At 47.2% G+C, this 13,641-nt stretch overlaps 1 protein-coding gene across 6 annotated transcripts in view; it reads right to left on the bottom strand.

Moving 5' to 3' along the window:
* LOC144094203 (uncharacterized) overlaps positions 1 to 13,641 on the bottom strand; it is a 158,611-nt gene that overhangs the window by 56,466 nt on the left and 88,504 nt on the right. For 5 of the 6 annotated variants that reach the window (XR_013306478.1, XM_077628129.1, XM_077628128.1 and 2 more), the window contains exon 7: positions 7,643 to 7,828. Coding sequence is in view for 5 of the 6 variants with exons in the window: in XM_077628129.1 (XP_077484255.1) it covers positions 7,643 to 7,828 (186 nt within the window). In the remaining variant the exon portion in view is untranslated. Of the gene's footprint in view, positions 1 to 6,606; positions 6,944 to 7,642; positions 7,829 to 13,641 lie in introns of those variants that run through there. The other variant, XM_077628133.1, reaches the window with a different exon arrangement.

Raw genomic sequence — 13,641 nt, 5'->3', positions numbered from 1 at the left:
GCCATATTTCTTAGCGAGAAAGCGAAGGCTATTGGGGTGTTATTTAGATGTCGCCACCTTTACAGGCGGCTTCACTGGAATATGTCTTTTTGTTTTGAGGCGGTCCAGAGAGTTCCGCCTCTTTTTGGGGGACTCCCTCATTGCCTCCGGCACTGAGGATCCCGGTGCCACCTCCATTGCTTCCGCTAGAGATGCGGAAGCAGACGTGGAGGCAGACGTGGATTTTTCAAGAGGGAAAGACTCCCTCTCACTTGTCTGTGTTTTTCCAGAGGTCTGCGAGAAGTTGACCTCTGGAACATCAAAGTTTAGTGCAGCCTGAGGCTGCTTGGTGAGGGGCCGAAGTGGGCCTGCATCAGCGATGCTGTATTGCGTGCCCACCGTGACTAGACGCCGCCCGGCCCCCCGGCGCGCTGCGTCAGCGTAGGATCTTCCGGAGAGAAGCGAGAGCTTCTTCCGGGCTTCAGGGAATGTGATATTTTCAGTTACTTTCAGTTGGATGATTTTTTTCTCGTTTTGAAATGTCTCACATGTCCGCGAGTACGCGGCATGTGGCCCGTGGCAATTTGGACACTCTACTTGAGCGGCACTGCAGTTTTCTGTTGGGTGCTCACGGGCACCGCACTTCGCACATGTGAGTTTTCCCCGGCACGTTTTTCATCCATGTCCGTACTTTTGACAATTAAAACATCTTCTCGGGTTTGGAATGTATGGGCGGACTTTGCAGTGGATGAATTCTGCTTTGACAGCATCTGGTAGACGGGTACGTTCAAAAAGTTAACAAGATGTGGGGTGTTACCACCTCTTCGTCGTTACGCCTTATGGTGATGCGACGAAGGGCAATGACACCTTGATCTCGGAAGCCTTCAAGGAGGTCCGAGTCTGTTTCACGGATTAGGTCGCGTTCGGATATAACACCTTGTACAGTGTTCAGGCTGCGGTGGGGAGAGATGGTTACCAAGAGGTGAGCAAACTGTTTTTGCTTATGTAGAGTGTCCGAGTGGTCTTTCTGTGACACTTCGACAAGAAGGTCACCGGATGTGAGTTTTTTTGCATTGTAGTTTTTGCCTATCATTTTGTCCAGAGTCCTAGCAATGAGAAAAACAGATATGGCAGCAATTGGTTCATTGTCTACAAGCGAGTGGACAATCAAAAAGCGAGGAAAATGTTGGGAGTTGGGTTGAGTTCTGGCAGTGCTTTCATCGGTGCGGTTCCTTTTCAGGGACCGATCAGGTTTTTTAAAGGAAGAATTACTCATGCGCTATGTATATAATGACGGTTCCTAAAAGTCGCCTGTGGTTCACCGTCTTATTCACAGGAAGGTCCCGGAGCCCCCCACCTGGTAAACAGACGGGGAGCCCTTAGGCCGGAGCTTGACCATGGCCCCGACCGCCACCGTTCATGGTTTCTACCCTTCACCTTAAAACCTATCGCAACGGTGCGGATGACAGCTTCGGTACGGGAGCTAGGGTCCGTGGTTGCGCCAAGCACCATCACCTTGAGACTCAAGGTGCCCTTGCGGGTGGTGCACATTCACATCTCAGGCAGAAATTGGACAAAACAACATAATCCAGCATATCAGAAAAAAGTTTGATGACTGCGGCAACTCCAATGTGAGACGAGTGCCCTCATGTGTGCCAGGTTCCATCGAAGCTTACAGTAATGTTCCCTGGATATCAAAAGTTCAGTTCTTTGTAGAGGTCCTTCACTCTCTTGGCACACTCATCCAGGCTCTTGCTGCACGCTCGTGTTGATGCCGGGTTCAGTTTCTGTTTCAGGTAGTCCTGATAGGTCTTTTTATGAAGGCCTCTAGGTGACACTCCCGAGATTTGTGAAAAGGTCGTTTAGAGCTGCTTGTGCCAGTCCGGTGCTTTGAACAGCCCACGTCGCGAGCAAATTTATTTTGAAAGGCTTGCAATTTGCCTCCAACTGCCCTGCGACCCGAGGCGAGCTCCATTGGGCACCAATTTCACCGCAGTTGATGCATATCATTCTTAGCTTTGCTAGTCCATACTCAACATTGTCCTTCGTGATTTTCAAGGTCCCGCGACACATCCGGCACGCAGTAAAATGCAGTAAACTGTTCACTGAATCGAGGTCAAGAATCTTGAACGGCGTCGCCGAAACGCCCGGCGCACTAGGCATCATTGCGAGAAGTTCTGTTTTCCGCGTCGTCGCTGAAACCGATGCCAACTCAGCCGCTTTCTCTCCGCTGCTCGCTGCGTCAGAACTTCGCACTCTTCGCTTGACAAGAAGTGCGTGTTCACTCTTGTGCGTTCTGGCTGCAAGCTGAAACTAGCCGAAACATCCACTTCGGGAACTGTCGAGGCGGCCGCTGCACTCGCTGGACCGCGTTCAGGCGTTCACAGCGGGTCCGAGGCCACCGCACTTGCCGAACTGCGTTCCGCTGTTGCTGTACGCTCCGACGTTTGCGAAGAGTCCACGGTGGTTGCCGCTGAAGACAGAGGCACTTTGCGACGCTTTTCGGCACGTTTCTTACATTTTTTTGCCAAATTTGTGCACGGTGTGGAACTTTGGAGGCATCGCGACTACGCAGGCCTTGTCAAAATGGCGCCGTCTGTGTTTCCGCATGGAGCAGCCGGAAACAGCCACCGACCAATCAGATGCCGCCGTTTGAATTCGCGCCACGCAGGGACCAACGAAGCAGCTCTATGCTGCTTTTCTTTTTTTGCTTTGTGTTTAGTTTGCTGGGTAGTCTGGGATGCCTTTGCTTGGTGGGAAAGCAAGCCGAAAGGATGCTCCTTCGAATGAGACCAAGATGGCCGCGATCCGCCGCAGGGTTTTGAAATCGCGGACGCTACAAAACGGGCGGATTTGGCGCATTGCATGCGCGCGATCCTCGTCATTCGAGCTATATTATAGCCAATATTTCAGTTATAACACGTCATTGGGGGCTGTATTTTTGGTAATAGATGCAGGAAAACATAAGGAATCCAAAAATAGTGAAATTGAAAAATCGCTTTTTTTCGTGATTTTTTTCGTCTACAATACCCGGCTCCCCCCTTAAACTGCCATATCTGCAGAACGGTCTGGTCGCACCAGCAACTTACGTTTAGCGATGTTGCAGACGGCAAGTCGTCACGGCGCCTTGGTGGTTCAGCAAGGGAGCAAGTAAGTGCACAGCTCAAATTTTCCTCTCTGCTCATTTCCCCCCACAGATAAATGTTAAGTACTGTGTTGTGCGAACAAGCTAGTTGTCTTTTATTTATCGGCAATTGGTAGCTGCAGCAGTTACCATCACTCACTGCAAAGCCACATGTAGTTTCAGACAGTATTTTCATTTTTAAGTACACCTCCAGTCTTTACGGTGCAGGAAATAATATCTGAACTTTTGTTTTTATTTATTAAAGTGCACTGGATGGATGAAGCAGCTTTTGATTACCGCTTGACTGTGGAATCTGATGCACAACTAAAAATATGGCTGAATTTTTCTTCTGCTCTGCTCCATTTCTCGGCAAAGAGCAACAGATCCGCTGGACGTTTCGCTGCAGCAACTGCAATGCAGTGACATCCTGCAGCCACTAACAGACAAAAACAAACTGACATGCGCTTCTGGTGTTTCGAACTATCAGGTAAAGCCGAAAATAAGTTTCCATTATGACAGAAACTCGGAATAACGGGCCCTGGTGATCACTGCGGGCGGATTGACATCTGTTTTTCAGCCAAGCTGAACAAGCCGTTTAAAGACCGCATTCGTGTGCTCTACAATGAATGGCTCCAACAGGAAAACCTGAAGACACCGAGAGCGGCTAAACTGCGCTTCTTTGAGCAAAGTGGCGCAATGGGCCAATGATGCCTCGTACGGACTACCATACATGGTCTGTGCAGCATTTTCCACATGCGGCATCTCGGCACCTCTTTCTGACTGCCAGCAGCAGCAGTGGCTCACAAGATGGCAATGACTGCAACTGCGTTCTTTTCACAAGCGGCAACGAGTCATAAGAGATGTCTCTTGGGCAAATAAACGTTTCTTTTGCGTGATTAAGTCTTATGAAAAACTTACTGGCAAGCTAGGGCTGCAGGGTGAGGCAGTGTAAACTTATATTCAGAGTCAAACTTTTTTTTTTGCATGAGGGGGTCGCGAGTTAGGGGGCCAACTTATAATCAGCAATATACAAAATATTCCCCTCTTTCACAGCTGCCCCACTTTGGAAATCGGAAGCGTGGCAACTTTTTCTGCTCCTATACCGAAGCTATCTATTGGGAAGCACGAGAAAACAAGGGGAGGCCAGTGGCCGTCGACGAGCTCGTGTGCGAGCCATACGAAGCTTGCTCGCTTGATTGCACAGTCTCATCATTGATCCGGATCATGAGAGGGAAATAACTAGAAGGATAAGAATAGGGTGGAGCGCATATGGCAGGTTCTCTCAGATCATGAAAGGCAGTTTACGAGTATCCCTCAAGAGGAAAGTGTACAGCAGCCTGTATCTTACCAACACTCACCTACCGGGCAGAAATGTGGAGGCTAACGAAAAGGATTCAACTTAAGGACAACGCAGCGAGCCATGGAAAGGAAAAACGATAGGTGTAATGTTAAGGGACAGGAAGAGGTCGGAGTGGGTGAGGGAACAAACACGTGTTAATGACATCCTAGCCAAAATCAAGAGGCAGAAACAGGCTTGAGCAGGGCATGTAATGCGAAAGCAAGATAGCCGCTGGCCCTTAAGGCTAACGGAGTGGATTCCAAGAGAAGGCAAGCATAGCAGGGGGCAGCAGAGCGTTCGGTGAGCGGATGAGATTAGGAAGTTTGCAGGCATAGGGTGGGCGCAGCTGGCAAAAGACAGGGTTAATTGGAGAGACATGGGAGAGGCCTTTGCCCTGCAGTGGGTGTAGTCAGACTGGTGATGACCATCATCACCATCACTGAAGATGCTGGGGAAGTGTCCGCTTTCGAGTAGATACGAAATTCGAAGTGCCACAGCACTTTTTGCCGCTTTGCTGGAACACTCCACTGGACAGCACAGTGACACAACAAAAGGCTAGTAGTCGCTGATGATCCTCGTGTATGAGCTGTACGAAGCGCGCCCTCTTTGTTGCTCGAGCCCACATTATCGTGGATTTCGTTCCCTTTTAAGGGGGGATAAGGTGATCGGAGGAAACTTTTTTATTTTTTTAACTTCATGATGAAATTTAGCAGACTGGCTTGAAATAGCATCAAACAGATAGCTACTAAGTTTCACAATGATGTCTTCAGTAGTTTTTATTTCACCATTGTTTATATGTTGGTCACATGTTGCTTGCTTGTGGAAAGCCTAGCGTGACAGCAAAATGGGTTATGGGTTTTGTCAATGTTTTTAATAGTTAACAAGAAGTAAGGTCTATATGAAGATTCTGTTAATTTTTAAATTTCTCTGCTCTTTTTCTAAACTACATAGTATGCACATTCTCTTTATGTTTAGAATGTATCATGCTCCAACTAATGTGTAATAAAAAATGGGGAGCCTAAACGGTAAATCTGAGACTGTTTTGACGTAAGGCAAACAGGATTAAAAGCCGTGCTCCCATTGCCGTATTATGCTTTCCACGAGCAACGTGATAAGCTCAAAACAAACTTTCGAGAAAACAATCCTGAAAGTTCTAAACTAGCACATACTGTCTATGTGTTGATGCTCACAAATATATTTGTTTCAACCGCTTAGAGCTTATTTTTGGGTGAAATATTTCAGTACAACATAGAAAGAGAGTTGTAGATACCAAAATGTGTACTTTAAAAAAAAATCAATTTTTTTTCGCGATTTTTGCGATCTGATCCCCACATCCGCCCTTAAATAAAATTCCAGCTAATCTTCCTTGACAGCAGCACCAATTCCTATTCATGTGCTGTTGCAAATGGGTCGCAAGCCCCAAGGGTAGCGTTGGCCTGGCGGCCTGGGACACAGCTGGAAACATCCGTAGGTCCTGGCAAAGGATGAGTCGACTGCCAACAGAACAACTTGTTTATTTTAGCATCGCAAAAGAGCAGCCGGTCAGGTCGACCGAAGTGGAGGAACGGGCGACCACGTTACTCGACGGAAGAAATCGAAGCCTCTCTTTGGAGTCCGGGGCAGCTGCCTTTATACCCTCGGAGTCGAGGGCAAGAAGGAACGGCTCGGGATGAGGCGCACGAGACGGCGACGCACGGACACGTTGAGACGTGACATGACGCGTCCGCCGGGCCGGCGCCGGTCAGACCTCCTCGCCTCCCAGTTGGAGAGCTCCTCTCCCCGGCTGCCGCGCTTTGACAAGCGTGGGCACCAACGTGCACACACACACACACGCACACACGAAGACACATGGCATTGAAACCTGCCTGGACGCGCTTGGCGGGAGGCGTTGCGGCAGCGCAGAACGGGCCAAAATGACCGCCACTTTGAACGAAGCCCCGGCGTCCCTTGCATCCGCGCCGGCTATACCGCGCGTTGTAGGCGAAACGTAACAGTGCGAATATTAGATAATTTCCAATATTCGGTCAAATAATAAATAACGTATTCGATATTCGATTCGATCCGAATGTTTGGTATTCGAAATTTTAAAGTATTCATCTCGAGTGAATAATGTTTCTGGAACTCTTGTTGTGAGTTTCAGTTCAGCGTACCTCTTTTGGGATGGCACCGTGCCGCACACGCTACCGAAGCACCGACTCCGCACCGAGTGCTTACGTTCCAGCTTGTGTGCCGGGGCTGGTCTGCACATGCTTGCGACAAAAGCAACAACCATGCACACCTGTAGCTGCCAGGTGTCTACAGCTGCGCTACCCATGGAGTGCACATGCTTTCACCGGCATGGCGGCGTGCATCAGTAAAGATTTAGCATAGCGTAATCCGCTTCCGCGCACTGCCAGTGCGCACACACTGAATGGTCCCCATGGGGCAGGTATGCAGACAGCTGGCTGGCGCCTGGCACATTGTGGCATCCTCAGGGCGATCTGTGCATGTGCAGTGGCTCCCTGCGGAAACGGATCACGCTATGCTAAATCACTCTAAATGGAAGACAACGGCTCCCTTGACTTCCTCAGAACGAGTCTGAGCTCACTGCATCTGCTGCAGCCGCTCTTCTCCATGTGCAATTCACTGAACAAATGCAACAGTGTGAGCACGAAGAGCAGCTAGCACGAGACACATGAAGATGGGTGCCCCTTTCCAACGCCTGATGCGGGGTGGTACAAGGCGCACAGTACAAATCTAAGTGTGTAAGCCCACCAGATGTTAATAGAATCACCGCTTAAAAGCAACAGCTATGCAACAACACAACCCTAGTTTAGAGCAGCAGTTGGAGGTACCTCATATACAGGTCTCACATCCGACAGATACATTGGCACTGCATGTAGGTCGGCTCCTCCAATTTCCGATGGCCATATTTGCTGACACGGTTTAAATGAGTGTGGAAAAGGTTCAATGCATTGCCTCTTTTTTTTTTTTCACATAATGGCCTAGTGGGCTTGAAAAGTGCATTTTGAAAGTGCTTATTGTGCCGTTCAACCCTTTTTTGCATGCCAGAGGCGTTCGAAATACCCGCTTCAAACCAAACAACCACTATTTGCACATGCCTACAAGTTGCCGAAGTTTTCCTGACTATTCAAATTCTCTGTGAATCCCTGGGGAGCAACTGAGCAGATGCAATGAGGAAGACCTCCGAGAACACTCACCAAGGACGACAACGGCATGCGAGTGCCCAATGTGCTCCCGCAGCGCTAGTCTGCTGTGGAAGCGGCTCGTGCAGCTTCCCATGGGGCAACCGTACACCAGTCGTTGCTGCTGCTGTTCACCCGCCGGCCCATGCTTTTTCAGGTGGATGTACAGGCTAGACTTGGCCGCAAACCGCGACTGGCACCCTGCACAACAGCAACCCCACCCTCCACAGTGAGGCACACCAGCTCACACAATGCCTCTTAAAGGAATAGACACCTGATTTCAATTAATGCGTTAGACATTAGAATACATGGACCACCATGAGGTATCCTTCTATAGCCAGTAAATAATTTATCATTGGTTTTCCTCCCTCATGCTGTTTCGATTTCATCAACTGAGCGATAGCTGTGACATGCAGTTGACCTTTAGGTTGCATGAGGCACAAAAAAACAACAACAATATAAATGCAGTCATGTAGTTTTCATTCACTGCAACACATAAACCACCTTGCCTCTCAAGTTGGAATGATATCAAATTACCTATCAGAGATTATATTGCAGTTTTTTTTTCATGCCTCACGTGGCCTTAAGACAAACTACACACCATGGCCATCATTCGGTTGATGAAACCAAAACAGCATAAAAAAAAATTCAATCATAAATTATTTAGTGGTCACATGCGCAAATCACGGGAGATCCACGTATACCGCAGTGTCTAATGCGTCATTTCAAAGAAGAAAACAAGGAAGCAAAATTTCGGTCTATAGTCCTTTCAACCACTAACGGACATTTTTTACCTTCCAAAAATTGCACCAGAATGGTTATTTAATACCCATGCTGCCATATGCTGGTAAACCAATAAACGCTCTCAACAAGAGCCATTCGTCCACAACTGGACACAGAGTGCCAGGAAACGCGTGACAGGCTAGGCTCGTCAAGAGCCACAAATGACACTCTGCTTATGACGAGCCTGGCTTGTCCCCTGGGAGGTCAAAGGGACACCGAGGAAAACGCTATTGAATTTCGTACTCGGTAAGAATTGATTCCATGCCTCTTTTTGGTTAGGTCAATGTCTGTCCAGCAGTAAACGACGCATTTATGGCCAAGATTGCATTTAAAAATATTCCCCCCCATACGATTCAAACTCATGAAGTCTACACCAAAAGGACAGGTTTGGTCTGTTTATGGTCGACCACCTGGAGTTCTTAAATGTGCACCGACATCATGCAGTACACGGATCTCTAGCATTTCACCTCTATCGAAATGCTACTGCCAGGGATGCTACGGCCGGGATCACACCCACATCCTCAGGGTCAGCAGCTGAGCATCATAACCACCGAGGCACTGCAGCAGATTACACACATGAAAAAGGACTCTATGACTCCTATCTTGAAGTAAATGGTTGGACAGTCTAACATTTGGGATCCGACACACCGCAGCCTACTTTGACAAATCACCCGCCGACTTCAGCATGTCCAGGTCATTTTCAAGTTTGTACAAACGCCTTCTTTGCCATTACAACATAGTAATCTATCGATACAGGCGAACTTCAATATGCCCTCAGTGCCCCTTTAAATGGCAACTCCGCGGGTTTTTTTTAACATTTTGAGCTGCAATCAATTCAATTTTCCTTAGAGTACCCTCTCTCCAGTAAAAAAAAAAAAAAGAAGTCATTACAAAAGCCAAGGTAGAGTATGTTAAAAAAGCAAAAACCAGGAAACCAAAACTGGATTCCAACCAAACGTTGTCATCCTGACAGACCAACCTAAGGCATCATGGATACTGTTGAGATATCTACGTGTGAGAGTTGACTGGCTAAACTAGAAACAGCGCATGACAGCTTCGGTCATTACTTGCATCAAACGACCAAAAGCAAGCTCGAAATTTTGTCCTTCAGCAAACGCAGAGCAAATATCGACACCCATGCATCCAGTAATGTCAGAAACATAACGTTGCTCATAGAAATCGCGTTGATTCTGGCCACAAAATAGAAAATTTTAAAATTCACTTGTGCTGCAACAAAACACCGCCCTGCTGTGAAATTTGACACAAAGGACCAAAAATTATGAGGTGCACTTAATTCTCCTTACGTGTGAAAATGCTAACATTACACTGTACATTACAAGGGGGCTATCAGTGGGTGGTGAATGATGGTGCTACAACTGCACGTCAAGCACGGAAGAAATTTACTGGAAACGGAGGAAATTTGGTACTCGCTTGATTGCCACATCTGCACATAAAATGCTCATAATTACTCATGTAGGCCTCAGTAAACATCTCGAAAATACATTTATAAGAACTGTGCCTTTCACTAGACGTGCCTTTATTTCAGCTTCAAACGTCCAAGTGCCGTGGCGGAGTGACAGCGTCTCCGTCTCGAACGCCGGCAGCCCGGGTTTGATTCCCAGCGAGACCTCAGTTTCCTTTTCTTATTATTTTAATTACCATACAACTTATGACTGACGGTTTGTGCGAACACTTTTGCCGAGGTGCACTTATGAGGTGCACTTAATTCTCCTTACGTGTGAAAATGCGAACATTACACTGTACATTACAAGGGGTTTATCAGTGGGTGGTGAATGATGGTGCTACAACTGCACGTCAAGCACAAAAGAAATTTACTGGAAACTGAGGAAATTTGGTACTCGCTTGATTGCCACATCTGTACATAAAATGCTCATAATTACTTATGTAGGCCTCAGTAAACATCTCGAAAATACATTTATAAGTACTGTGCCTTTCACTAGACGTGCCTTTATTTCAGCTTCAAACGTACAAGTGTCGTGGCGGAGTGACAGCGTCACTGTCTCGAACGCCGGCAGCCCGGGTTTGATTCTCAGCGAGATTTCAGTTTCCTTTTCTTATTATTTTAATTACCATACAACTTATGACAGTTTGTGTGAACACTTTAGCCTAGGTGCACTTAATTCTCCTTACGTGTGAAAATGCTAACATTACACTGTACATTACAAGGAGGTTATCAGTGGGTGGTGAAAGATGGTGCAACAACTGCACATCAAGCATGGAAGAAATTTACTGGAAACTGAGGAAATTTGGTACTCTCTTGATCGCCACATCTGTACATAAAATGCTCATAATTACTAATGTAGGCCTCAGTAAACATCTCGAAAATACATTTATAAGAACTGTGCCTTTCACTAGACGTGCCTTTATTTCAGCTTCAAACGTCCAAGTGCCGTGGCGGAGTGACAGCGTCTCCGTCTCGAGCGCCGGCAGCCCGGGTTTGATTCCCAGCGAGATTTCAGTTTCCTTTTCTTATTATTTTAATTACCATACAACTTATGACTGACAGTTTGTGTGAACACATTTGCCGAGGTGCACTTATGAGGTGCACTTAATTCTCCTTACGTGTGAAAATGCGAACATTACACTGTACATTACAAGGAGGTTATCAGTGGGTGGTGAATGATGGTGCAACAACTGCACGTCAAGCATGGAAGAAATTTACTGGAAACTGAGGAAATTTGGTACTCGCTTGATTGCCACATCTGTACATAAAATGCTCATAATTACTCATGTAGGCCTCAGTACACATCTCGAAAATACATTTATAAGAACTGTGCCTTTCACTAGACGTGCCTTTATTTCAGCTTCAAACGTCCAAGTGTCGTGTCGGAGTGACAGCGTCTCCGTCTCTAACGCCAGCAGCCCGGGTTTGATTCCCAGCGAGACCCGTTTCCTTTTCTTATTATTTTAATTACCATACAACTTATGACTGGCAGTTTGTGTGAACACTTTTGCAGACAGCCTCTGTCTACAATTTCTATCCATGCCACTCATTAGCCAAGAAAGGCTTCTGCCTTAAAAATCTGCACAGAACGTACCGTGAAAGTTTCAGTCAAAATCCCAGGAGGCAGAAAAAACGCTGCAGTTCCCCTTTAACAGCAAGAGCTCTCGATGGTTCAGCACAAAAAGCACAACGAAGGACAGACTGAACTCTGTGTAGTCTTTTTATTATGCCAAGAAATGCCTTCTCTGCTGAAGCATAAATGCCCAATCCAACTCCGAATACGATGCCTTAATGTTCGGTGGTCACAACGAATCCATAAGTAGCGTTCGCGGTAGGTCAGTGGCTCTCAGCTCACTTTCAAGACACACTGTGGGTGTCAACAAGTAAGCAAGGAAACTGTTTTTTGACACGATGCACGCCAAAGCCTTCTTTATCAAGCAATCCGTGGCTTGGACCCAGAACTGGAATATGTTGCACTGGCAACGGCGTTCTCAAAACAGTAACTGAAAAGAAATACCTTGGTGTGATTATTTCAGATGATCTCAGCTCTAAAACTCAAGTACAAAACATTACCAAAACAGCAATGAACAGTTTATACTTCCTTAAACGCACCTTGCGCTTTGCAACTTCAGATACCAAGTTACTCGCGTATAAAGTCCGTATCCGTCCAATCTTAGAATATGCAAGCGTTGTCTGGTTTCCGTATATGCAAAAAGATGTACACATGCTCGAATCAGTTCAAAGAAAAGCTGTTCGGTTTATCTACTACAGATACTGGCGCACTGATTCTTCTACAGAGTTGCTTTCCTGCGCAGGCCTAGACACCTTGTCAAGCCGTGTCACACTCTATGGACTCAAGATTTTTAATCAATTAATTCACAACGCATTCAACATGGATCCTGCTACTTACTAGTTTTAATCGTTCTAGAAAAACACGTCACAAGCATGAATTTACGATTAATGAATGCTCTTATGCTAAAAACACATATAGCATTTCCTTCTCCTGAGCAATAAGACAATGGAACAGCCTAGATAAATCTGTAACTGCGCAGGATTCCTTGGAAAAGTTCGCTAAGCTCGCAGCCTCATCAGTCCCGTCAACATGCCAGACCTGATGATCATGTTCAGTCTGTATTGGCTTTGTGTTGTTGCCCGCCCGATGTGTACCTGGTTTATTACTGTATGAAGGAATGCAACAGGATGGTTCCACGCTGATTCTTTGTAGTGCTGGCCTTTGCCAATACGGTTTCAATGTTGGGCCAATTACCTGCGCTACTTGGGACGTGACTGAATGCATGCTTTGAAGACCAGAGTTGCGGACTATCTTCCGTCAAATATGCCGCACTCGATGTGACTGTTTATGAATGCTTTAAGGGGGGACGCGGGTCTTGAAATCGCGAAAAATGGTCAAAAATGGCAATTTTCAAAAATTGCGATTTTGAAGTCTTTAATGTCCCAACTATGCCTATACAAAATATTTTAGCTGAATTCCAACTCAAAGTATGAAAAAAACGGGAATTTATAAACGTCGGTGAGCCGAAATTGAACGCCAAGCGCGAAGGTTTGCCCCATTTTCAAGCTGCCGTAGCTCCGCGCGACGCGAACCGATCGGCGCCATCTTGGTCTCGTTTGAAAGCTGGTTTCCCGCTCTCCAATTTGGCGCCTTACGGCAAGCTGTAGACCCTCGCACAGCGGAGCTATCAGCACCCGTTCGCAAGGGGGGAAAGCGTCGCGAGACGGCCGCCGATTGGGTAAAACGGGCGCTCCTCGAGGCGCAGCCCTCTGATTGGCCGTGACGCATGCTTTGCCCCCCGCGGCCGCGTTGTTCGGCTCCTTCCCGTCGTCTGCTTTCGCCTGAACGCCCGTCATTTTTCGCGCTCCTCTTTGTTTCCTAGTAGTTTTCGTTCTGCCGTTTTCCTTATCGTTATTGTAGACATTTTGGCTATTGAATCGCTTCTTTTAGCCCCGAATTTCGTGCTTTTGCGTGTATTTGCCTGCCTGGTGTCTTTGTTCCGTGTGTCACGATGGCCCGAGACGCGCGCTTGAAAGCAAGCACGCGAAAAACAGTCGGCAAAAAGAGACGCGCATGGAATAAGTAGAGCGCTGCATCGTCGAGAACTGCAGCTTCGGTGATGCCGCAAGCTGCTGTACCCTCGGTGGATGCGGCTGGACTGAGCTCGCCAACAACAGCTTCGCCGGTGGACGCGGCTGAACAAACCCTGTTGACGCCAGCATCGCCGGTGGACGCGGCTAGACAATGCCGATA

Source organism: Amblyomma americanum, chromosome 6, assembly GCF_052857255.1.
Source record: "Amblyomma americanum isolate KBUSLIRL-KWMA chromosome 6, ASM5285725v1, whole genome shotgun sequence".
NCBI classification, from domain to species: Eukaryota; Metazoa; Arthropoda; class Arachnida; order Ixodida; family Ixodidae; genus Amblyomma; species Amblyomma americanum.
This window is presented reverse-complemented; position numbering and strand designations above follow the sequence as displayed.